General features: G+C 38.8%; 2 protein-coding genes across 7 annotated transcripts in view; both read right to left on the bottom strand.

The window, feature by feature from the left end:
* CSRNP3 (cysteine and serine rich nuclear protein 3) overlaps nucleotides 1–9,643 on the bottom strand; it is a 161,171-nt gene extending 151,528 nt beyond the window's left edge. Inside the window, exon 1 of the mRNA XM_073305688.1 lies at nucleotides 9,462–9,643. The gene's annotated coding sequence lies outside the window, so the exon portion shown is untranslated. The remainder of the gene's footprint in view (nucleotides 1–9,461) is intronic.
* A 3,848-nt stretch (nucleotides 9,644–13,491) lies between these two features.
* The window catches only part of LOC140895598 (sodium channel protein type 2 subunit alpha), a 132,177-nt gene continuing 120,618 nt past the window's right edge, over nucleotides 13,492–25,050 (bottom strand). For 5 of the 6 annotated variants that reach the window (XM_073305683.1, XM_073305684.1, XM_073305681.1 and 2 more), the window contains 5 exons: nucleotides 23,167–23,220; nucleotides 21,698–21,835; nucleotides 20,302–20,406; nucleotides 18,386–18,656; nucleotides 13,492–16,856 (listed from right to left, as the gene is read on the bottom strand). In XM_073305683.1, coding sequence (XP_073161784.1) covers nucleotides 15,661–16,856; nucleotides 18,386–18,656; nucleotides 20,302–20,406; nucleotides 21,698–21,835; nucleotides 23,167–23,220 — 1,764 coding nt within the window. In that variant the 3' untranslated portion in view covers nucleotides 13,492–15,660. Of the gene's footprint in view, nucleotides 16,857–18,385; nucleotides 18,657–20,301; nucleotides 20,407–21,697; nucleotides 21,836–23,166; nucleotides 23,221–25,050 lie in introns of those variants that run through there. The other variant, XM_073305686.1, reaches the window with a different exon arrangement.

Here is a 25,050-nt window from a genome sequence, read left to right as displayed (position 1 = left end):
CCATAAGTGGTAACAGAGCCCTAGGAAGGCTGTGCAGGAGGCAGCCAATTAGAGAACGGCTGTGAGAAGCAGCCAATCAGGGATGGGCTGGCCCACGAAAGAAGAGCTGCAGGGCAGAGCAGTTTCAGTAGCTGCCTGGAGCTTGAGGGGGGGGGGGGGGGAGAGAAGATCAGGCTCCTAGCAAGAGGAAGGAGAACCAGCATCCTGGACAAAGCAGTGCTGCCAGGAGGGACCGGGGAAGCCAGAGAGAGCTCCTGGCTAGCTGCTAAGATTGGCCGGCCGAAGCCCTGAGTTAAGGGCGAAGGAGGTGCTGGGGGACCGCGGGGAGGTGGGCCCGGGAAATGAACTGAGGAGTCGGAAGGGACACAGCAAGTGTTGACCATCTACAGGGTCCGTGGGCTGGGACCTGGAATAGTGGGTGGGCCTGGGTTCCCCCGCTCCCTGCCACTGAGGAAGTGGCCAATTAGCTGCGGTTGCCATTGAAGGAAGTGGCTGGACAGCAGACTGCCGTTCCCCCGGAAGGGGAGAGAACAGACCAGAAACAGCCAGTGAAACAGCCAGAGGGACGCCAAACAGGATGTGGTCCTTGGAGCGACATGCGTCCAGGAGCAGAGGTGACTGTGGGTGAGACACCACCAGAAGAGGTTGAAGAGCTAATTCCCATAAGAACCAGTAGGAGGTGCCACAATGGTGAGTCACACCCCTATCACACCTTGACTCAGAGAGGGGCATTAGTGGACCAGAAAATGTGATAATTAAACACAAGGCCTAACTCTGCAACCTCTGCTTATGCATATAGTGCTATTACAATCAACAGGACTATCTGCATGAGTAAATACTAGTAAGAATTGTAATATTAGGGCCACAGAAATCTTTTATATCTGTCGCTAGCAGAAATCTTGCTTTCAGAAATGAGTGATATGAAAAAGAACAAACATTCTGTAAAATAAAACTTATAGGAGAATCTGATTTGTGCCAGCACGTCTGCAGTTTTCCTCAGGTATTACAGCACTTTCACTAGTATATTTTCTCCTGGTTTCCAGTTGTCCACATTATTTGCTGTATTGCTAATGCAATAAATTCAGAAGTATAATAACTCAGATCACGAGGCTGGGAGTTGGTAAGCCTGGGCTGTATTCCTGACTTTACTCACTGACTCACTTTGTAATCTACATTTAGCAAATTTCTTAACTGCTCAGTTTATCCTTCTGAAAAATACATATAGTAATAGGTGAATATATCTCACAAGGTTATTGTGAATTTTAATTAAATAAAAAATCCTAGTATGTAAATATACTTTGAGATCATTGCATAAAAAGGCACTATAAAATATTAAAGTTAATAAATGCATTTTAAAAATTCAAACAAATATAGTCACATGGGCCTCTACTAAGGGCCTTATGCCAGTTTATGCTGGTAGGCATCAGCATAAATCCTGGGTGAATTTAACTCACGCAATTTTCTATTATATATCACTGCACATATGCATGTAGCCATGTATTTTCCACATCTCTACTTTATTAGAAAGCTAACAGTAATAACATATTTCCAGTGCTACAACTGCAATAAGCCTTCACATATTTTCCATTATCCTTTTGTACTGTCTGCAGAATTAGAAGAGGTAGACTGCTTTCTATCAAACAGAAATTCATATTTACACAGTGATCTTACAATCAGAACACTGATTATTAATTAAAAACACACCGAAGTGCCTGATCAGTTTCTTTCATGGTTCAGCGTTTTCCTGTTACAAAGAAAATTTGTACCTCTAAGCCTTATACAATATTATTCTTTGTGGATCAAAAATCCTGGTTGCCATGGAAACTGTAAAAAAGAAAATCAGTCATGACAAAGCAATAGAATAACGGAAAACATCTGCTGTGAAATCACTCACTGGCTCAGGTTTTCCTATCAGAAATACTTGAGTGAATTCAACTTGAAATTAAAGCATTTCTTAAAATCTAAGTCCCAAACTACAAATGTTTAGTGAGTTTAAGGCATTCAGATATGTACTATCTCTATAGATTGGAAGGAGGTAACACTTTTTGTGTGTGTATACTATATAAAAACAGAATTGTGTAAATAAAATATGCTGTTTTTCTTTGCTAGACCTTTTATTAAAAGCTGTTTTGTGGATGCAGACGCATTTGGCACAGAATGTTTACTGTGCTAATGATCCATCTTGCTCAATGCCTCTATACACAGGACAATGAAATAAACCACATGCACAAAAAGAGATGTAAGACCCTTGATAAGAAATGCCAAAAGGGGATAATTATATTTGGCAGGCAACATAAAATAAACTGTGTTGTAGTTTAAAACAGTACATCAAGAGTCACAGATCAATCATCTTTCCTTTTGCTGCTCTATTAACATTTCTCATTCAGAAAAAAATACCCTAAAATTAATATCAAACTGTATCTGAAAAATCATTTGCCACGTAAAAATAGAATGAAAAATAAGAGTCCAAGCCAGAGTCATGCAATTCCTGTTCAAATACGAATGGCTTGTGGGGATCAGGTTGTGAATGACAACTATGGTGGTCAAAGATCCATATAATACCCTGGAATTCATGATCCTGTCAAACTTAGCCTCTGAATTATTCCATTATAGGGCTATATAGTGAGAAGTGCTTGATTTATCCTCTTGTCAAATGTGTATAATAATGTAAAAGGTCTTGAGATTGCTGCATGAAAGGCACTACATAGAAATGCAGTTGAGAATATTAGGCTTAAGGGCCCAAATCCTAAATTTGAAATGCCAGGGCACAATCCTGAAGTGCCTTCCACAGGGTGCAGGTCATAAACACAGCAGAATAGGATGGATTTAAAAAATAATAATAATATAATAATAATAATATTTTTAAATTAATTTTTATTTAAATCAGACTTTCACTAAATACTTTAATTTTTAATATTAAATACATCTATAAAAACTAAGGTTGTCATAATTTTAAATATCTATGAAAATAATTTAAATGAAAACAATCAAGTAGTATATAGTTGCTGTCAAAGTTTTAAACAAAGCCAAACCACTTAAGCCATCACTTTTCCTGGGTGGAAACTTGCATCTCTCTCCTTTCAGAATGACATTTTAAGGCTTCTCAGGCTCCCTGATTATCAGACATACCCATTCTCCTCCATATTTGACCTAGACTATACCCTTTACCAGAGTTGTGCAGCAATCATGTAAATCCTCTGCACAGCTTACAACCAATTAACTGTGCTGTTGTGGATCAGGGGTAGTTTCCAGAGGAATTTTTACCCACTTGAGCACTGTAATGAGAATTTTTTAATTTCTCAAAGCTATAGGGGAATAGGATTATAGTACTTAGAAATCATGTTCTGCACCTTTTCCCCTGTTTTGCAAAGACTGCAAATGTAAGGACAACTTGCCTCAAAGAGTCAAGAAATATCAATTTACAAGAGACTATAAAAGCTGGGTAGGCAAAACTTGAATTGGTGACTTCTCACGGTATACCTTTATCATTTTACTTAGGTGGTGTTGTCACTTTGACACTCATGGGAAGCAGTGGAAACACTTAAGAGTGCCTTTTTTTAGGGTGAGCTAGGAAGCAGCAGAATAACTTTAGAATGATATAAATAAATAAAAGTTTATACATATAAGAAAAAGGCCAGATAAATATTTGAGTTGATCTCTCAGCACCTAGTGTAACATCTATTGGAATAATAATTTCATCAAGAAAGAAAAATCTTTCTTAGCTCTATAAATATTAAGCAGTCTTTATCACTACAGCCAAACAGATGCATTTTTCTCTCCTTTAACTGTTCTCCCAAATCAGCCACTAAGCAACTATCTTTAAATGATTTCCCAGCCCTGTTTATATTTAGCTGTTTAAAAAAAGAAAACAAAAAAACACAACCCAGTGCAACTCACTCCACCAATCACTGTAGAAACAGAATATGCCAATAGCTTTATAACAATTCTCTGGTTACTAGGTAACCTATAGTGGTAGTTAAAGAACAGAGCTATTTCTATTTCATGTCAACCAATGTCAAAGTGCTAAATTAGGCTGTATTCCATTCTGTATGTTTTAAACCAGTTTTTGTTTTAAAATTACTAAAATTCACAGTAACAGCATTCTATATCGTATATAACTAAATACAATATGGTGGTTTGCTTTTTCCATACTACCAGTGTCTGAACACAAAATAGGGGAAGTTAATAGTAAACAAATATCTATCATTAACAAGACATGATATTGCTCAACACAAAACAAATAATGATTAAGGCATTATACCATATAACTGCATGTAAAAAAATTGTTTTGAAGTGTGATTAGGAACCCAGTGGAAGGAAAAAAGTCAGACTGTGTTAAAGTTCTGGGTTCAAATTTAGGAAGTTTGAAATTTCCCAGACTATTTGAATGCATCGAACTCAAACCAGAATTTAGATTTCTCTCATTTCAACAAACATTCCACAAAAACACGTTTAAAGCAATATTGTTGGATATTCCAACCATTTCATAATATGGAATAAGTATGGAGTAAGTCATTGTGGATACTTCTCTGGAGACTTCCACACAGTGTGCAGCAGCAGTCAAAAAAGCAAATGGGATGTTAGGAATCATTAAAAAAGGGATAGAGAATAAGACGGAGAATATCTTATTGCCCTTATATAAATCCATGGTACACCCACATCTTGAATACTGCATACAGAGGTGGTCCCCTCATCTCAAAAAAGATATACTAGCATTAGAAAAGGTTCAGAAAAGGGCAACTAAAATGATTAGGGGTTTGGAATGGGTCCCATATGAGGAGAGATTAAAGAGGCTAGGACTTTTCAGCGTGAAAAAGAGGGGACTAAGGGGGGATATCATAGAGGTATATAAAATCATGAGTGGTTTGGAGAAAGTGAATAAGGAAAAGTTATTTACTTGTTCCCATAATGTAAGAACGAGGGGCCACCAAATGAAATTAATGGGCAGCAGGTTTAAAACAAATAAAAGGAAGTTCTTCTTCACACAGTGCAGTGTCATCCTGTGGAACTCCTTGCCTGAGGAGGTTGTGAAGGCTAGGACTATAACAGGGTTTAAAAGAGAACTGGATACATTCATGGAGGTTAAGTCCACTAATGGCTATTAGCCAGGATGGGTAAGGAATGGTGTCCCTAGCCTCTGTTTGTCAGAGGGTGGAGATGGATGGCAGGAGAGAGATCACTTGATCATGACCTGTTAGGTTCACTCTCTCTGGGGCACCTGGCATTGGCCACCGTCGGTAGACAGGTTACTGGGCTGGATGGACCTTTGTCGGACCCAGTATGGCCATTCTTATGTTCTTCTTAAGTATACTTGAACAGTTGAGGTTAAAATGTTTAACAGACACATTTAAATAATTCATGTTCAAATAGTTATACGCAGGAAATAGAAAGAATCTGTGCAAGTGCTTTAATTTTTCATGCTCCATTCTTTATCTTACGCCCTAGTCCCTAGCTGGAATAACAGGCAGCTGAAATCTTTAACACACATGAAGAAGTGGTGTAAGCTCCTCAAGTAGTCAGAGGTTTCAAACACAAACCAGGAGGCAGAATGTATTATAGCAGAGTTCATAGTTCAGAATCTGTATACAGAATGGTCAGTCCCAAATTACCTATTTTACAGTCAGTTTAATGATGCTTATTATTTTAATGACCAAAATTACTCTAGTCTTTTTTGTTGTTATTGTTTTGACAATACCATTTAAATAGAACATAGTAATCTGGGAGTCAGATATTGCAGTGATCTGCTGCTGAGCCAACTTGTTCCTTCCTGCTCCCACTTTACCACTGACACACTCCTAGGCTGAAACGGCCTCAGGAGAGTTATTAAAATCACATCAATAAAGTTCCTAAAACATTACATTAGTTAGCACTTGCTGTACAACATTGCCATTCTCAGAATGCCAGATTTGCTAAATGAATGTTTGGACGTTTGAAGTGTTCTTGATGTCATTACTCCATTGGTCACCCAGAGAAACACCCCTTCCCACCAGAGGACATGGAGCACAATAATCCTGTTGGAAAAACTAGGCGGAGCAATTCCTTTTGTGTCACTAAGGGGAGCAAAGACTCTGGTGTACACAGATGGAAAATTGGATGCCCTCCTCATTCTAATGAACACATTGTTTGTAGTCCTGGCACTGTTCACTCTGCTTGCACATACCATCTGTTTCCCCTACTCTCTGCCAGTCTTGCCTATTTAGATTGTAAGCAATTTGGGGCAGAGGACTAACTCTTATTCTATGACAACAGTGCCTAGCACAATGGGGTCCCGTTCTTGACTGACTGCTAGCCACTACCCTGATAAACATGATTAATAATCCAGCAAGATGGTGAAGACCATCTGAGACAGAGTGAGGGGAGTTTTCAATTATCTTTACATTAAGTTTCTTAGGTGTAATTATTGCAGTTTTCATTTTAAGCCCTTGCTATATTAAGGACTACTATATTTACATTGTGCTGAAGGGGTTACCTTGCTAAACATTAATTTAATAGCAGGGTAAAAAAGGCCTGTAAAACCTCTTCAAATTGCTGGTGTGCAAGTTACTGGTGTGCAAGGGTTAAAGTGCTGGGAAGTGGCAGGGGAAGCAAAGATTTCCTCCTCTGCTAAAAGCAGAAGAGTGTTTCTGCTCCTTTCCCTGGCTGAAGTAAGCCATGCTCCCTCACAGCTACCTCTTCTCCTTTGTTGGTGCAATGAGAGCTCTCCCTCCTGTTTCAGTCTATTCTAACTACTGGTTACTGATACTTTTTTATTTTCTTGATTATGCATTACTTTCATTAGAGCTAGGAGTGACGTCTTTCAGTTCACAATCCTTTTACTATTCCTCAACTTTTTTGAAAACCCCTATGATTGTCTCTATGCTGAGCTTTTTCTTAAAAACCTCAAAGCAAAGTTACAGAGTAATGCAAACACTGGTGCTGTCTAAGTTAGTGGTCTCACCATTCCTACCACCGATGGAGCTGTGCTAATCATAGCACAATGATGGAATTTTTAAGAAAAACCTCAGTGCGGATAAGGTTATGTGCAGAGGAAAGAAAGCTGATTAACAGAAAATAATTCTTAATGCTAAGAAATATCTTTTTTCAGCATAAACTTAAGAACATTTTAGTGAAATGGCTACGTACACTAACCTTGCTTTGAAAATTTTCCTCCCTTATAAAAAGTTACAAAGGGCAGATGGCCACCCAACTTCCATTGCAAGTCAATGGGAGTTGGGCACCTAACTTCTCTTTGTGCTTTGAAAATACCTACCACAGGCTATAATCTGACTGCTTTTTTGTTTTAAATCTTGTGCAGTCTGGCTTTGCCAATTATGTAGAAATTCAGCAGCCATGTCAGATTTTTAAAAGACATTAGTTGCACTAGAAAATACAGAGTGTACTTACAACAATCACAAGAGTGCCAGTCTGCAACCTCTTGTCTCTTGAGGGAGGAAATGTACTTCAGTTTACTTTTCTTGACTTATTGCACAGCTTTAAGCTTTGAGTGTTATATTTTAAAATACTAGCCCAATTTCATCCCTGCATAATTGCAGGGATTTCAGGTAAATTTTCCCAAATTTGATATGTGTCAAATTACTTCCTCAGATAGATTCACCGCTTGAAAAATCTGAATTGTATAAAGGACATAAAATCTTTTCCCTATCACTTTGTCTCAGTCTCACCTGAAATACATCATAGGTAAAGATCTATGGAACAGTGACGAGAGTAAGAAGTGATATTTAGTTTTAATTATCAGAACATAATGAATTTTTAATTATAACAGCTCATCTGTCCTTGTAAATCTGTGAACAACATGTATTTGAGGTTGTATTTTCCCTCAACAACCATTCAACTAACATGATCAATTGACTTTTAGTGTAATACTGTAATCAGATTAACAGCATTTTACAGCAGATTTACTCTATCTTTATTATTTTAGCTCAAGACAAGGTTTCATAGCTCATTTACCTGAAATCTACTTGGGAAATTAATATTGCAGCTTGTCATGTGATCAGCTATTAGTTAACCAGTCATACATTAAGTTGTGTAATAAAATCCTGTTGTTTTATTCATTAATTTTCTTGCCTGTTTTTTCCCCCTCTGGCCCTAAACCGTGTAAAAGAAATTTACCATGGTCTAAAAATGGGTAGCAGTTTTCATCATCACAATGCCATTGTGATACTGTCTTCCCAGTAAGGCAAAAAATTCGGGGGGCGGGGGGGTTAGTAAAAAAAAATCCAACCACATTCTTATCCTACATCCTTCACTACTGTACGAAGAACCATGTCAGCTGCCTTAGTGTTGCTTGGGAAGGGAAGTGTAGAGGCACTGATTTAGGGCTTGTCTACACTACAGACACTACTGTGGCACAGCAGCTGCGTATATTGTAGTGCCATATTGTAGACACGGTCTACAGAGACAGAAGAGGCAGTAGCTAGTGGTGCTCATACTGAGGTTGTGAATTTTTCATTCCCCTGAATGACACTGCTTGGTTGACCCACGTTTTAGGGACACACCGGGCCTCACACTCTCATATCCAGACAGTATCTCCAATTACTGATCGAGTATATTACTACGTAACATGTTTCTTTTCCCATTAATGTTGGCAGGCCTAGAGGATTCAATATCAATATGCACTTCCACTCTAATGGAAAAGCTGAGGTTTTGTAGGTTGCAACCATGGTTGAAAATTAATTCAGATCCCTGGGGCCTTTGAAAATGGCAAGTCTAATGCAGTTGCCGAGGGCCACAGAAGATATATGGCATGGAAATTCTACACTACATGGAATTAGTTGCTCCATGGCTTTGGGTGTTTACAATGTTCCCTGAAAAATTAAAGCTTTCATTAAGAGAGAGAAAGCAGATGTGTATGTAAACATCCAGCCCTCCTGGGCAGTGGCAAGAGGAGGTCAACTGCCCATCTACCCACACCGCTGGGACTCTCCTGGACAGCTCACACCCCACCACGTTTGGCCACTGCTGCCACTCAGGCCTGGGCTCCCTTTACTTTTTCCCTTACTCCTGGTCTCTCTATGGCTAACGCTCCGCCCGCAGGGGCCATTTGCTCCTTGCCCACCTGAGGCTGCCCCTCCTACGTGGGCCGGGCTTCCTCCGTTGGCTCACCCGCTCCTCCACGCCACCCGCCAGAGGGGCCTGCGCTCCCCTCAGCTAGGCTCCGGCTCCCTCCTGCCCCTACCCGCCCTATGGCTGCCCCTGCTGCTGGGGCTCACCCCCCTGCAGCTCCCGCCCGGGTTCTCCCTCTCGCCGCCCATTACCGTAGCACCCGGCGCCTTCCACTCACAGCCAACAGCACAGTGCGCTGGTCTCCCGTGCCGGGGCCCCCCCAACCCTTGCGGCTCCCTGGCTGCGCCGGGGCCCTCGCATCCGCTTCCCCTCCCAGGGGGCCCTTCCCCCGCCGCGCCGCCTGGGCCCCCATTTCGTCTGTCCTGTGCCGCCCTCGCTGCCCCAGCGCCTCCCCTTACCTGGCTGGGGCTGCCCACAGCGTAGCTCGTTGCTAGGCAGGGGCTCGGCCCTGCCCGCCCGCCGTTGAGCCGAAGGGGGGTGGCCGGCCCCTCGGCCGGCCGCTGCCCGCACGGCTCACTCCGCTTTACGGGGCGGCACCTGCAGCCTCCCGCGAGCGCGGGGACAGGCGGGGCGGCTCCGCTGTGGCCGGCGGCCGGCTGCACTGGGCGGCATTAGCCCCTAGGTGGTGCTGTTGTACAGCCTCGTTCTCTATCCACTACGGCCGCTGCTCCCCGCCGGCGAGGCCGGGAGCGCCGCAGCTCCCAAGCCAGCCGCAGGGCACTGGAGCGGGAGCGGCTCTCAAGGGGCGACGGGAGCGGCACGGCAAGTCTGCTTTTCACAGCGATGGACCCTGGTGCGCTTTCTGTTTGGGCAGGAGAAAAGGAGGACTTGTGGCATCATCGATGAAGTGAGCTGTAGCTCACGAAAGCTCATGCTCAAATAAATTGGTTAGTCGCTAAGGTGCCACAAGTCCTCCTTTCCTTTTTGCGAATACAGACTAATGCGGCTGCTACTCTGAAACCTGTTTAGGAAGAGATCCTCCCAGCTGTGAACCGGTGCAGGGATGGCTTCTCTAGTCTGGATGCACACTGGGACATTATCTGTAACAGAGGTGTGAATTGCCCAATTCAGCTCACTAGAGCACTGGCCCTAAAATGCAACAATAACAAGCGAAAAAATCTAAAGTACTATTTAAATGCTGATCATTTAGTAGAAGTAGCCAACATGTCTGGTTTCATTTGAAAGGGTATTCTACAAGAAGTAGGTTGCAAGATTTAAAGATATAAAAACTGAATGCCCAATCATGTTGTAGCTTCGCTGCTAGAATTCTGGAGACAGGAAGGAAAAGAGTGAAATAAAATCATATTTCTATTTATATAATAATATTACAGAAGTTAGAAATTAAAAGTGACCTATTAAATCAGCCTTTCCTCCTTCTCTAGTTAAAATGTCCTCTACCACAGTGCTACTCAAAGTGGTGGTCCGCAGACCTGTGTCGGTCCGCGAGCAATCATTGGCTGCCAGTCTGTGCACACATTGGGAAAAAAAGTTGCCAGTCGCCCACAACAGATAGCTTGAGAAGCACTGCGGGTCTACCAGAACCCTCAAAATCAAGATTTAGAGAGATTGTAAACTCTCAAGGGGAAGATCACCAGAGAGACTGGAAGATGTTAGGAAGGTATTTTTTCCTTAAAAAATAAAATTTCAAGATTGGGTGAAGTCAGTTTTATTTTAAACTAATGAATAAAGATGCCAATAATTTAGTAAACATCATATTAGTGTTTTCATTTTTCTGAATAAATACTAAATCCTAAAGATCTTAAAAAACAGATCAATCAAACAGGTTTCCAATGGCCCGTCTTCAGTTTTTAAACCATTCATAAGTTTTTCTTTTGTAATATCCAATTTTTTCACTACATATCAGTCAAGTCTGTAAAGCTTTGCTCTAGACTCACAAAGACATAGATCATTTTCTGAATGGTCTAGTTCAGCTAGGGTTACTACTTGGCCGGTATTTGACCGGCCTGGCCATTTTTTAATGGATTTGCCAGTTGCAGAAAAATAATTTAATCTGCTGGGATTTTTTTACGTGGATCTAAAGATTTGCATTATCATCACAATACACTGGGATATCTAATGGTAAAAGTTTCTGTGTCCAGCTAAAGATGTTGCAGTGGTCCCACGTCCATGATTTAAGGAATAACAGAATAAAACTGTTGAAAATACAGCAGCTGTCTGCGCACCAACACACAAGCACACCGCGCATGTGTGAGAGAGGGTTTGAGTTACACGAGAGTGAGATGTGTGATATTATCAATCTTATCTGTATGTGGTATCACTCTAGATACTATAAGCGGCTGTTGAAGGGGAGGGTTTGTGGAGTTGCCCTGTGGTTGGGGTTGCAGTGGGCTTACTGGGGCAGGTTTTTTGGATTTCAAAGGTGGTAACCCTAAAAGTTCAGTTCATATACAAATATCTCACAACACAAAATATGTCTTTTGTTACTTAAAAAACTTAGTACTTAAATTATTGTGGTTCAGCGTTCTCCATTCTCTTCCTTTCTTAGGCCCTGATCTGGCAACTCATTCTGTAGGGGTGGAAGCAGAGGTCTACTGACATGCATCTACTTGCAGGATTGTGGCCAAAGAGCTTGCACCATGCAGCTCCATCATAGTAGTGTTACTGGTACAGAAAAATCCCATACAAACAGTGTAAACAAGCCCTTAATTTTGGATGCTTTAAAAAAGAAAATATAGAAGAACAAATTCTGCAGTCCTTAGGCAAAACTTCCACAGACTATTGGGAGTTTTGTCCAAGGACCAGAGTTGATTCAGAAGACAAATATATGATTGTGCATATCTGGTTATCTTGAAATTCTGCAGCTGCATATGTCTAAATAAACATAGTTGCATGACTTTTAAGATATGTGGTGCTGCTCATCATGTACATGAGATTTAGAATAAAGAATCTGAAGTGATATTTCAGGGCTCTTCTTTTTTTCATCAGTGTCTGACTTTTTAAGCATCTCACTGTTAAGGCAGCATTTGAGACATTCTGCTGAGAATTTCTCCCTTTAAAGAAATGACATCAATTTGATTGCCAATTTTGAGTTTCACTCCAGCTTTGCTCCCTGGGCCAGTCTCATCACTTTTTGGGAGGTTCACAGCATACTCTATTAATGCGAATGAGCAAACTTAGTTGTATTAACAAATAAACAAGGTATCATGTGTCCCTTAAAAATGGCAGTTTCTCTGTTTTCAGGTCGTAACCCTCTCAGTTTTATAGAAATCCATATTTTGTCATGGAGTTTGTAAGCCCCAGCTTGGGAGGGAAGAGGAAGTATGGAGATGTACTTTGACATAAGATATTATTCCAAAATAACTGTCCCAACCCCTAAAAATGGGTGCTGTAGTTTGGAAATAAAATTAGATACCATATGATAAGGATGACACACACAAATATAAAACTGTTTTTCCCCCGAGACATTGCACTGGAATGAAGCTACTGAATGTGTGAATAACAAGGGCTAACCAAGATGATGAAGAAAATATATATGAAGATAAATTTACCCATTTATAATCTGAGGACCTGTCTGTTGTGCTTGTATGTTGAAGATCTTACAGTGCTTTTAGTAAGAGTAGGGATTTGCCTTTGTGTCCTTGGACAAAATTCCCCCTATTTACCTATTCTTATGAAGGGTGTTTTTCACCAAGCTTCTGCCTCCACTGCAGAGATGGCTACACTTCCATGGTGCTGTGTACATACAGAGTGTTAAACACTTGGGATTCTTCAAGGTGAAAAAGCATTCCGTATAAATATACCATAAATGTTTAAATGATATATGTATACAATCTTCAAGTTTTAATAATGGGCAATACCTTAAATTATAGCAATATAACATGGGCCCAATGCTTTATTTAATCTAACAGCAAAGCTTCCATAGACTTCAATCTTCCCTATGCCTGATTGTAATATAATGAATGAATCATCTAATGTACAAAATTCCTCTATAACAACAAAAGTGATACTTGGAATTTGGGTCCAAAATATCACTGAAAATATAAATTTAATTTCGATTTGTAGCTTTGATATCTAGTACTAACACCTTAACATCAGTTTTCTAGTAGTTTAAAATGCCTGAAATGTAAATGCGTTTTAAGCACTCTACACATGAGTATTATCTTCTGGTACAGTAATTTTAAATAGTGTTAATCAGCCTGAAAAATCCACCTTGAAATGGAAGTGTAAATCAAGTTCAGGAAACAGTGAATTTTAAAACAACATCATCTACTGCAAAAGATATAAAATGTATTTGGGAATATATAAGTATACAATACTTTATTTCATTTCATGCACATTTTTTAAATCAAAAAGACTTTTAATTCTTATTCCTGTTTGCAAATATTTTATCTGTGTAGCCTTTTAAAATTTATAGCACCTTTTGACATGCATTACTTGTTAGTGATAAAAACAAAGACAACAATTAAATACAATAAAAAAAAGAAATCTTTATTCTTTTGGCTCAACTGTAATGTGGTTTACCGTTCTTTATGGTAATAGCATTTTCCTGCATGCAGTTCACCAACACACAAGTCAACAGTTTTAGTTAAAGGAGGAATCAACATTTAATTTTTGCTTGTGTAAGAAACACAAATGTCCTGATGTGATCAATTATACAAGTTTGCTACTTAGTTCTTGTGAAAAAGACACTGTCTATCCCATAGTATATTTAGAGCAGCTCTAGTGCAGCATGAATCAACAAGAATAAGAATAGTCTATGTAAACAAACACAGGTAAAGATCAATGATTCCATGAATAAAAAGACTACCTTGAAACTTCTGACGCAGGCAGTGCTAGGATTGCAAACAAATCTTTCCCACCACATTTCAATTACAAGTTATATCTATTTGGAAGCAAGTGCATTTCGGACTGAATTTTGAAATTTATTTCACATTAAAATGTGTGCAAAAATACAGTACTAATAAAAAGAAGCAGAAACCTAAAACTACCTCATTCTCTCCTTTACCTCTTATTTTGTGAAGTTCTTCGATTAAAAAGTGCTATGGACAGAAAGTAACAAAAGTGACTGTGACATCAACCTGAAGATAATTTTAATTTCTGATTTTATGTACAAAATGCTGAAAAATAAAATAAAATGATATTTTTACAATATTTATATTTCCTTAGAAAATTCTACCCATGTATTTTCAACAGATTAAGCAGTTTGAAACATGTCCTGTACAGTCTGGCTATATACCGCACAGTATTCACTTAAAATTTAAGAATGCAAAGCAAGAAGCTCTTTAATAGCTGCAAACTATTGCTTGATGATATGAAGGAATGATGTCTGGTTGAACAATTTGTTTCACTTTACCACTGACATATGGCTTCCCATATTAGACTTTTGAACAGTGGAAGGAGTAAAATACAGCAGCAAAGGCAAGATAAACATGCATCAGTGATAGCCTCCAAAATATCTATAATGGTACAGAATACATAATATTATCTGTTGAAAGCTTGCAAACTACACTTATCGTGGTACATATTTGATGCAATAAATATTGTGCTCAGGTCATTATTTGTTTGCTCAAACATGCACCACATGGTAAAGTAACTATTTACATAGATGGTATTATTTTATTGACACATACAATGTCAACCTTGCTGAGAGTAGAAGATGGCTAAATGATACTGCAGGGTGAAGCAAAACAGCTTTATAAAGGTCGACGTTTTTTGGTCAGTTCAATTTTCTAGGTTAGATTAAATGAGTATTTTGTTCTCCACAGAAGAACACTTAAAAAAATCAAGTTTATATCGCCAACATTTTTTCTCAGAGAAGTTTGTATCAACTATAATTTAATGACTTGTGAAAAAATAAAATATCTGTTTTATTATTGTAGGTTCTATGGGACTTTACAGGCACATTAAGATTTGTCTGAATGAGACACAAGATGAATACTTTCATTAAGCACCTCAAAATATGGAGCCACCCTGAAACATGGAAGTAGTTAAAACCCTTGCTTTGTGCGACTGGTATCGTATCGTGTTTTCCATGCATGAACAATGAGTGCGGCATGCCTTCATGCAAATCACTTCTGCCTGTACATTATAGAGAATCAGAGGATAGAACATCTGGTCCTCATTTCCCCTTCCCCAACACAAAACCAATTTACAAAAATAGTCACAGATAATAGGAAACAACCTGTGAATTAAAAAAAAATGATAAATTCACCAACAATTTTTGTAAAAATATGGCAAATATAGCAGTTGAAATGCAGACAGTGGATACAATTACTGTACTCAAGTGTTTTTTGTTAATCACACAGAAATTGTAGGTTTGCACCTTTTTTTTTAAACTGGTCCCTACAGTCTGAGTAGCCATTTTGTCTCCTCTTCAGCAGCATCAGCTGGTAATGAAAACAATAACCTCCTGTCAAGGTTGTTACCCTGTTTTACAGAGTCACAGTTTGATGACGAGGGGTCACTGTCTTGTTATAGGCACTGACCTTAAGTATATATATATATATAATCATTTTATATATATATTTATATAAGTAAAAACTGTCAGTTTGGCATAGACCTCATACAGGAGTCTTGTTGACACAAACATGTCACTTTCTCAGGATGTAAACTATTTGTCACCAATGAAATTCTTTGTTACTTTTTACTTTCCCTGACGTCTTTACCTTTATCTTCTTTTTCTGATTTGTCTTTTTCATATTTCTCTTTGTCTGGCTTTGTTACGCTATCATAGGAAGGTGGAGAGGTTGTGGAAGGGGTCATATCTGTTTTTTCTGGAGTGGAGTTCTCATTTAGCTTATCGATAATCATATCTTCTTTGATAGGCAGGTCATCCTCATCTTTATCTTTATCTTGGTTAAACATACATGAAACTTTTTTAATTTTTTGCTTTAAAAGGTAATGTCTGAAAGCTCGCTGAATAATGACAGCAGATACTTCCTCTTGTTTTCTTTTTAATGTGGTTGTAATCGGTTCATAGGAGACTTTAGAAGGATTTGCTGCCATAAACCGATCTTCCATTTGTATTCGAAGTGTATCCATTTCTCCACTTTCCCCCAAAACACGCTTTGTAAAAGCAAACAAGATGTCAAGGCAGTGAATTCTGTCACCACTTACCATGGGAAGATCCATTGCAATAAGCTGAACTTTGTTTGGTTTTGCTATAAGAAGAGGAGGATCAAGTGAAGCTGCAAAATCAGATAGTTTACTGAACTCTATGAACTGGGTGGCGTCTGGATCAAACTTTTCCCAAACCTCATAGAACATCTCAAAGTCATCCTCACTCAGGGGCTCGGCACTTTCTTCTGTAGCAACACTGAAGTTTTCCAAAATAACAGCAATATACATGTTTACTACAACTAGAAATGAGATGATAATATAACTGACAAAAAAGAAAATCCCAACTGAAGGGTTACCACAGTCTCCTTTAACAGAGCTTCCTGGGTGATCTTTGTAAGGGTCACAGTCTGGTTCTCCACTGTTCAGAATTGGTGCTAGCAAACCATCCCAACCAGCTGATGTGGTAATTTGAAATAGGCAGATCATACTGTTGCCAAAAGTTTCAAAGTTGAACATGTCATCAATCCCAACTTCCCTCTTAACGTAGGCAAAGTTGGACATTCCAAATATAGCATAGATAAACATGACCAGGAAAAGCAGGAGACCTATGTTAAACAAAGCAGGAAGAGACATCATCAAAGCAAAAAGCAGAGTGCGGATTCCTTTAGCACCCTTAATGAGACGCAGGATTCGACCTATTCTGGCGAGTCGGATAACTCTGAACAAGGTGGGGGACACAAAATATTTTTCAATCAGGTCAGCTAGAAACATACCTGTTAAAAAATAAATTTGTTAGTAAACATATAATAAAATGTAACAGCAACTACTAAAGATTTATACTATTACATACCATGTTGACCAATGAGAAGTGAAACAAACATATTCAAATAGCAGAAGTTTGCATTGTGGGCTTTTAGTTCATTTAACCAAACAGTTACAGTATGGTATGATATACAAATCTGAAAAATCCAACTAGAACTTCTGCAGCACTTTGCAGGATTTTGTAAAACTGCACCAAAGAGATTTGTACATTTTAGACGGTATCACTATATTTTTTCCTGGAACTGCTCCCCACTTATACACTACAATGATCTGTTAGTGAATAGAGCAGTGGATACTGAAGTTTACAGAATATGTTTCTGTTTAATTGTAATAGAACCAATCTAGATTAATCTGAAGGAAGTGCCCCTTTATAGTTTCTGGTAGTGAATGACAATGTAATCCATTAAAATAAAATTATTTAAATTAAATATGCAAATTTAGACAGGTACTTAACTCTTTAATCACCAGTGAAATAATGTGACCAAATATTTAGTGGGAATCCCACAACAAGCCAGTATATAAATAAACCAGCAATGAAAAGGCTTCTTAGAAGAAAAAAGTGGCAGAAAATTTCTTTATTATGGCACTAGAGAAGCATAAAAACGGTGACCTTTTCAGCCACTCACAAGATAGCTATGGGTAAAATCCTGTTCCCAAAAAATAGGCCATAAAACCAGATAGTGGACTGAGGAATCCTGCAAGGTCGGAGAGATGAAATTGTATCCATTCCAGGCAGCCCGTTCTGCTCCTGTGCTCTAGATAGAGAAATAGGCCATTGGAACTACATATTTGTAGATCCACCTGCTCTGGCCCTGCTCTTCCCTTTGCCTCTCCTGAGTTAATGGGTAAAGAACCCTCAGATATAAGTGGCAGAAGTGGCTCTGCAGCAGGAATGGTGGGGGTGCTGACCTGCTATGTGGGGTCCTAGCATGCTGTCCACACTAAACAGTAAAACCAGACGGATTCTTCTGCTGTTAGTGTTGACTGTCATCTCAGGGTTGCAGGGCACAATTTCTCCCTGTGATTACCAATAATAAAATTTGTTCACTTTTGCCTCAAAACAGCCTTTCCATTTATTGGTTTGTTTCTATACTAGAGTGATATCCAATTTCTACTGCACTCAGAGTCATGGTCTAGTAGGGTTGCTAATTTTGTCTGGACGTATTCCTTAAGGTTTCATCACATGACATAATCTTGAATTAAAGATTAATCTTTAACTCCTGGAGACTCCAGGACAATCCTGGAAGCTTAGCAACCCTACAGTCTAATTTCTGATACTGAAAATGACAATCAATCAAATCTAATTGGTATAAAAACTTTAATACACAGTTCCTTTATTTCATGTAAAATATGGAATAAAAAATTGGCAAACTAAAGAATCAGACTCTCTTCAAGTCAAATGTTAAGGAATTTTAAATTCCTAAAACAAATGTTCAATTTCCACTCTTTCAGTCCCTTCTTGAAAGTGAATTGTACTTACCTACTATGGAAAGAATGACAACTACAAAATCAAAAATGTTCCAGCCTATGGTGAAGTAGTAATAACGAAGTGAAATCAGTTTCAGAATACATTCTCCAGTGAAAAGGACAATGAACACAAGGTTAATCCACCATAAATTATCTTGCATCTCATCACTCTGGTTGTCTGTTTCTACCATCATGGTGACCATGTTAAGGCAGATAAGAATCATGATGCTGATGTCAAATACTTGTTTTGTCACAAAATCAAAGACCATGCCTTGGAATTTGTTCTGTGGGTAAAAAAGAATGCATCATGAATACACCTTGTGTATACATTTCATTCCCAAATTCATACAAATAACTAACTAAATCTACAGTTTCCTCATCTGTAAAATGGGGATAATGATACTGACCTCCTTTGTACTTGGAGATCTACTGATGAAAAGCACTATATATAGACTTGGCGAAATTAAATTTTTATTTTTTTATAATTTCAACAGATAACATCAAGGTTAATTTGTAAGCATTTTCTCAATTTTTATCAATTTAAATTTTCAGTCATAGAAAATTATGGGGGAATCAGACAATAGAAAGAATCAGACAATTATTTAATGACAGCAGACATTGAAATTCAAAAAATTAAAGTTTGATAACTGTTAAAACACAAATTGTCAACATCACATCAAAATATACAAAGTAATTATCCACAAATCGAACTCGAATAAGTTCTCAAGCAGAGTTTTTCTTACTTCGCCTATCAGTAAATTTTTATTTATTTTTGAAAAAATTTGAAAAAAAATTTCATTGGTTTGTGTGTACACTGAAATTGACATTTACAGACATTTACCAATAAAAATCTAATCTTTCCAAGCCTAACTATATAGGAGCTAGGTATTATTATTATTATTAGTTGTACACTGAGGCCTGCATTTTAAGATAGCCTCCTTTTAATGTGCATTCACTTATTTGTGAATACACAGACATTTGCACACAAATTCAGTCGTAAGGCCTCCAAAGATTCTACTTATGCATATTAAAGGAAAGATTTTCAAAGCTACAAGATTTGGTTGTCTTACTGACATTCATTTTAATATATGGGCTTTAGTGATACAGCAGACTAAAAAAATGTTCAGCTTTGGCAAAACTGGCAAACAAGTTTTGCTTTTTGCCCACGGCCATCACTTCCCTTCCCTGGAAACTTATACAGGTCTCGGAGCTAAAGAAAATACAGCCTCCCTAAGAAATACTTCTTGTACCACTAATAAAATCTTCAGCCTCAATTAACTATAAAAACATTCGTTAGAGAAAATCCTTCTGCCATCTGTGCAGCTGTTGAAGATATGCTGACAGCTGAACCAGTATGGTTCCACTGCACAAGGAGCAGAACAGGAATTGAAGGTCCTTTGCATGGGGAGAGTGCACACTTTGAGCAGTCCAGAGCTGTACTCAAGTTGCTCTCTAACTGACATTGCACAGGATGGAGGCTGGGGAAGAGAGAGGCTGAGAATCCTCCGTTTCATGGATACTCCAATTCTCTATATCCAAGAACAGGCATGTAAGAGACATGTGGAGTAGCCTCCACAGGACAGCTGCAAAGCCACTCTTGGCCTGAGAAGAGGATTTCTTCCTAAGGCCTTGACACATTTGGCACTCATGGTACTCGAGTTGTAAGTTAGTTGTTTTAGACAGATCAGTGGTTTGAAGGATGCGACCTACAATCCCACTAGTCTTCCAACAGACGTAGAGTGAGAATACAAAGCAAAAAGAAGGGTCTTCCACAACCAAGGAGGTTAATGAATACAAAAGAGAAAATTCATTTGGATTTAAAGAGAGACAAAGTTTGCTTTAGGTCAATTATTTTTCCTGCTTACAACTTAACCCAATATGTTATTTAAACAGTGTGTGGGGGAGGGAGGGAAATACTTTAATTCTTACCGCTGGCCTAGGTATAGGTTTTTGTGGCTTCTTTGAACCCAGCTTTTTCATTGCATTGTAATATTTCTTCTGTTCTTCTGTCATAAAGATGTCTTGGCCTCCAAAGTAAAGAAATGAGATCAAAACTAGTTACAACCATGTACCTATAGCCACCATCACACATTAGTATTATCACTCCTGTTCAGAGTCTCAGCAGAAATAAAGGACTGAATGGGCATAAAGACTGGCTTGCTCTCTCATCCTTCTTATTTTTACTGTCATTATATATTGGGAGCTGCTAACAAGTCCTGAATTTAGGTTGCCTAACACTTTCCATTCCAAAAGATTTTTGCAACTTTTTCTTTGAGAAGCTCTCAAATGTCCAGTGTTTGCAGTAGGCCTTTGATGTTTTGCAGGGGGAATGCACTTAGGCAACAGATGTGCGCTGTCTTTGTCCCATGCAAGTCCTTCAGCTTTTGCCCAGACAAGAATGTTAAAAAATTCAACTTCCCTTCTCTTGTTTTTGCTCCTCAGGAAAAATTTGGCAAAATGCCTAAATAATAAGTAAAAATGAATATTCTATGGCTGGGTTCATGCCCTTGCCAAAGCAGCAGCACATACTGTACTGGCTACACCCAGAAGCTGCCAATGAAGGCATAGTGGAATGTTGCAGGGGTGAAGAGGGCCAGGCTGGACTCCCTTCCCTCCTAGACCTAGCACAACATGGTCTCAGCAGCCCTTTCCTCTCCACCCACAGAGTCACCACATGGGACAGGAGCTCCCCCAACCGAAGAATGTGGGCCAGCAAAGAGAGCCAAGTCAGACTGGGTTCCCCCATGCCAACAAACCCTTGGAGTCAGCACTCCTTCCTCCCCATCTGGGATAATAGCCTTTTCCTGCTGTCAGCTAATGTATTTAATCCTGTAGCTCAAGCAGTGATAGTATTTATTCAGCACTGCAGCAAAAATTAAGACTCAGTACAGTACAAAGAAGGATAACATGGTCTTACAACTAAGATTTACATGTCTACATTTGGTTGCTCTCAGACATGGAGGCAATGTAGCCAACATTTTTTTTATTGCTTGATTTGGCCATTTAAATCTTTAGCCTTTTTTATGATACAACACCTTTACGTTGATTATCTTTTTTCTTTTTCTGTTTTGGTTATATATGCTCATGTGTATGGTTTTCCGAATTCATCCATCCTGCTACATTACATGGAATGAATACAGTTAAACCTGATTACATTACATACTGCATGTTACAGCAAGTGATAATAAATGTTCACCATAAAGAGTAAAAAGTATAATATTTTTCTGACCTGAAGTCACTACAGTAATTCAGTGTATGGTAGGCACCAAAACAAGCAATATTTTTGTATTTAGCTTTCTTTTCAGAACAGTGACGAAATACTTATCTTCTTTTTTTGCTGGTTGAAATTATCTATGATGACACCAATGAAAAGGTTCAGGGTAAAGAATGATCCAAAGATGATGAAGATGACAAAGTAAAGATACATGTACAGGTTGTCCTCATACTTAGGCTGATCCAATACCTACAAAACATGCACAATGTCAAGCTATAGTATCGGGGTGAACAATGTGCGTCAAAAGCCTTATTTGTTATATAAAGCCTAAGGCTCTATTATTCTGACTCATGCGCCTTATGAACTAGGCTCCGTACACTCTGATTCTGAAGCTCCAGAATTCACCTCCTTGCCACAGAACTCTGTTCCAGAATCTGAGCTTTCATTAAAAAATAAAGTTTCTAGTCCCGATGGTTGTTGGAAAAACCCTGAAAATGTGAAATGAGTGTGAACAAATGCCACGTCACCTGCCTCAATCTATAGACAACCTGAAACAATAGCTCTAAGACAGGGTAGTCAATAGGTGGACCGCAGGCCAAATCCACACTGCCGGATGCTTTTGAACAGACCCTGAAAACTTTTTATTTATTCATTATTAATTATTATTATTATTATTATTATTGTTGTTGTTGTTGTTGTTGTTGTTATTATTTTTGTATTATTTTCTCTGGAGTCTGGACCTTGACCAAGAAATTTGGACCTTGACAAAAAATAACTGATTACCCCTGCTCTAAGAGGTGTGAACTGTTCCATTCTTCTCCGTCAGGTTCTTGTGGATTCTGCAATTCCAATGGCAAACACTCTGATGTTTTTCCAAGATACCATGGAGTTCACCATTTCTGCCATAGAATCTGGCATGTTAATATAGCTAGGCTCCAGACATTTTGTTTTCCTTTCCTGCCAAGACCTCCCTTCAGTTGCCACTTTCTTACCATTTTTAACTCTAACAGGGAGTTAATAGGATAAAAGGGCACACCCCCTGCATAGTTTCATGGAGCAAGGAAGCAGGAAGTTAGGGAGCCAGAATGGAGCACAGCTTGTAGCCTGGGAGCAGAGGGAGAAAGAAGGATAAACTGATGAGCTATGTGGAGCACAGAACAGTACAGGAACTGAGACCTGAGGAGTGGAGCCAAGCTGCTTGGAAAACAACCTCATCCTTGAAAATAATCATTGTTGCAAATAATTGCCCACAAATTTTCCATCAATGAGTGTTTCCAAGTATGAATCATAGCCTATTGAGTGTTTGCTCAGGAGCCAAGGGTATTTCATGGCAAAATAATAAGTTAAAGTTACTGTGGAATTTGGTCTAGCTGTGCCACATAGTATACGGGACCTTAAAAGATCTTCCCCAATCTCCTTTTCTTTTGTATTTTCATGCTCTTTGCTACCTGTTCTGCTTTATGGAACTATATAGCTCCATGTTATCTCATTTCCAGTATCACTCAAGTAAGATATCAGTTACATTACTAGGATCACAGAGTTCATGCAATCAAAACAATGGCTCAAGGTAATATGCTTACCTTTCGAGAATCCACAGCTGCATACATTATATCCATCCATCCTTTAAATGTGGCCTGTAAACAGAACACATGTGCTTAATTTCTGCTGTTCTAGAAAATGGCTAATTGGAGACACCGTTTATGAACTGAAGAACAACTATATTCATATTCATTTTAAAGTACTGGTATGGTGCAAGATTAATATTTGGCTTTCACCTTGTATCCGGTTGTTTTGTATACAAGAATTGTAAACAATTATAATAAATATGCAATCCAGCTAAATGCAGTACCTAATCTTTTACTACAAAGAATAATATATCTATTAAAAATTCTCATCTGAATATGCACTATTGGAAACAAAGATACATTTTGTGGGGGGGATGTATCATGGTCTATATGATGTAAGCTCTGCTCCTGACTTTCAGAGTTAAGGCTGAGTTGGTTTTTGCACTTAAATATATATGTGTGTGCGCACAGTGTGTGTTTACAGCCATGTGTATACAGCTGTGACCCAAAGAATAACCATGGATATAGTCAGTATAATAAATATGCATACATACATATAGATATAGATAGATATTTAACTGCAAAAGCCAACTCAGCCTTAACTGTGAAATCAAGAGCAGTGCTTACATCATATAAACCATAATACACCACACACACACAAAATGCATTTTTATTTCTGATAGCATGTATTCAGATGAGAATTTTTAACAGATATATTATCCTCTATAGTAAAAGATTAGGTATTGCATTTAGCTGAATGCATATTTATTATACTGAATACATCCATAGTTATACTTTGTGTCACAGCTGTATATACATGGTTATAAAACAAACTCTGCACATCACCAGTTCTGGTGCTCAGACAAACTATGCACTCCACAGTAACAATGGTTACTCCATACAACTCACTGCACAGTTCAGGGCCCGTTAACCTCTTCTGCAGCAATCCCACCACACATCCTCCTTGCAGTGAAAGAGAAAGCATGCTGAAGCATGGATAGTGCATGTGTTAAGCCCAGAGACCAATTGCTCCACGAGCTGGACACTTAAATAGGTTACTCTGCAGTCATTTGAGTGCATGGGAATCACTTCACCTCTAGATCAGGAGTAACTAGTTTGTCCTACGATTGCTACAGATGGGTTGCTACCAGTAATTACAAGAGGTAAATATAGATAAAGTAACTTATTATATATGGTGAATTATGTCCCCCAAACTTGCACCATAAGGGAGAAGTAGTAGTCATGGCAATATGAGCCTAAAGTAAGAAAATATTCCAGATTTGAATTGATAGATTCTCAGGGCTTTTAGAATTGTCAAGAAGAAACAAAGCAGACCAAAAGGTGTCCAAGAGGTGATAAGCATGTTTGCATGTAATGGTGTGATTCCATGTCTTTTAGAAATGAGTAAGTATTTGTCTAATATTTATAAGTTTACACAATGTATTTTGAAACTTGTTTTTTAAAGCAAAGGTACAAGTATAAGAAAAAACAAATAGCATCCCCAAAAGTTAAAGCCGTAGTGCTTCAGAGTCCAAGCCACACCCAGTGCTCCTCATTGAGCCTTGGAAACACCACCTCCTCTTTCGTGTCCCAGTAAGTTCTGATCATGCAAACTAGGCGACCAATCAGCTCTCCTATTTCCTATCATGTATTCAAGCCTCCCATCCTTCCTCAAAGGGACCCCGCACCACTACCACTCAGTTCCACTACTCCTTTCCAGAACATCTCAGTACCCTTGATTTTTGCTTTTTATTCTATCTTTAGTTGTGTGACTTTAGCCATATAATTTTAATAGCATATACGCTTACCAAATTTACTCTCCATAATACAGGGAGCCAACATAGCCAGTTGAACTGGCAAGCTGGAAGTGAGTCCCAGGTATGTAAAGGGAGAGACTAT

This window comes from Lepidochelys kempii, chromosome 11 (genome assembly GCF_965140265.1).
Source record: "Lepidochelys kempii isolate rLepKem1 chromosome 11, rLepKem1.hap2, whole genome shotgun sequence".
Lineage (NCBI taxonomy): Eukaryota > Metazoa > Chordata > Testudines > Cheloniidae > Lepidochelys > Lepidochelys kempii.
The sequence above is the reverse complement of the archived record's forward strand: the minus strand, read 5'-3'. Positions and strand labels throughout refer to the sequence as shown.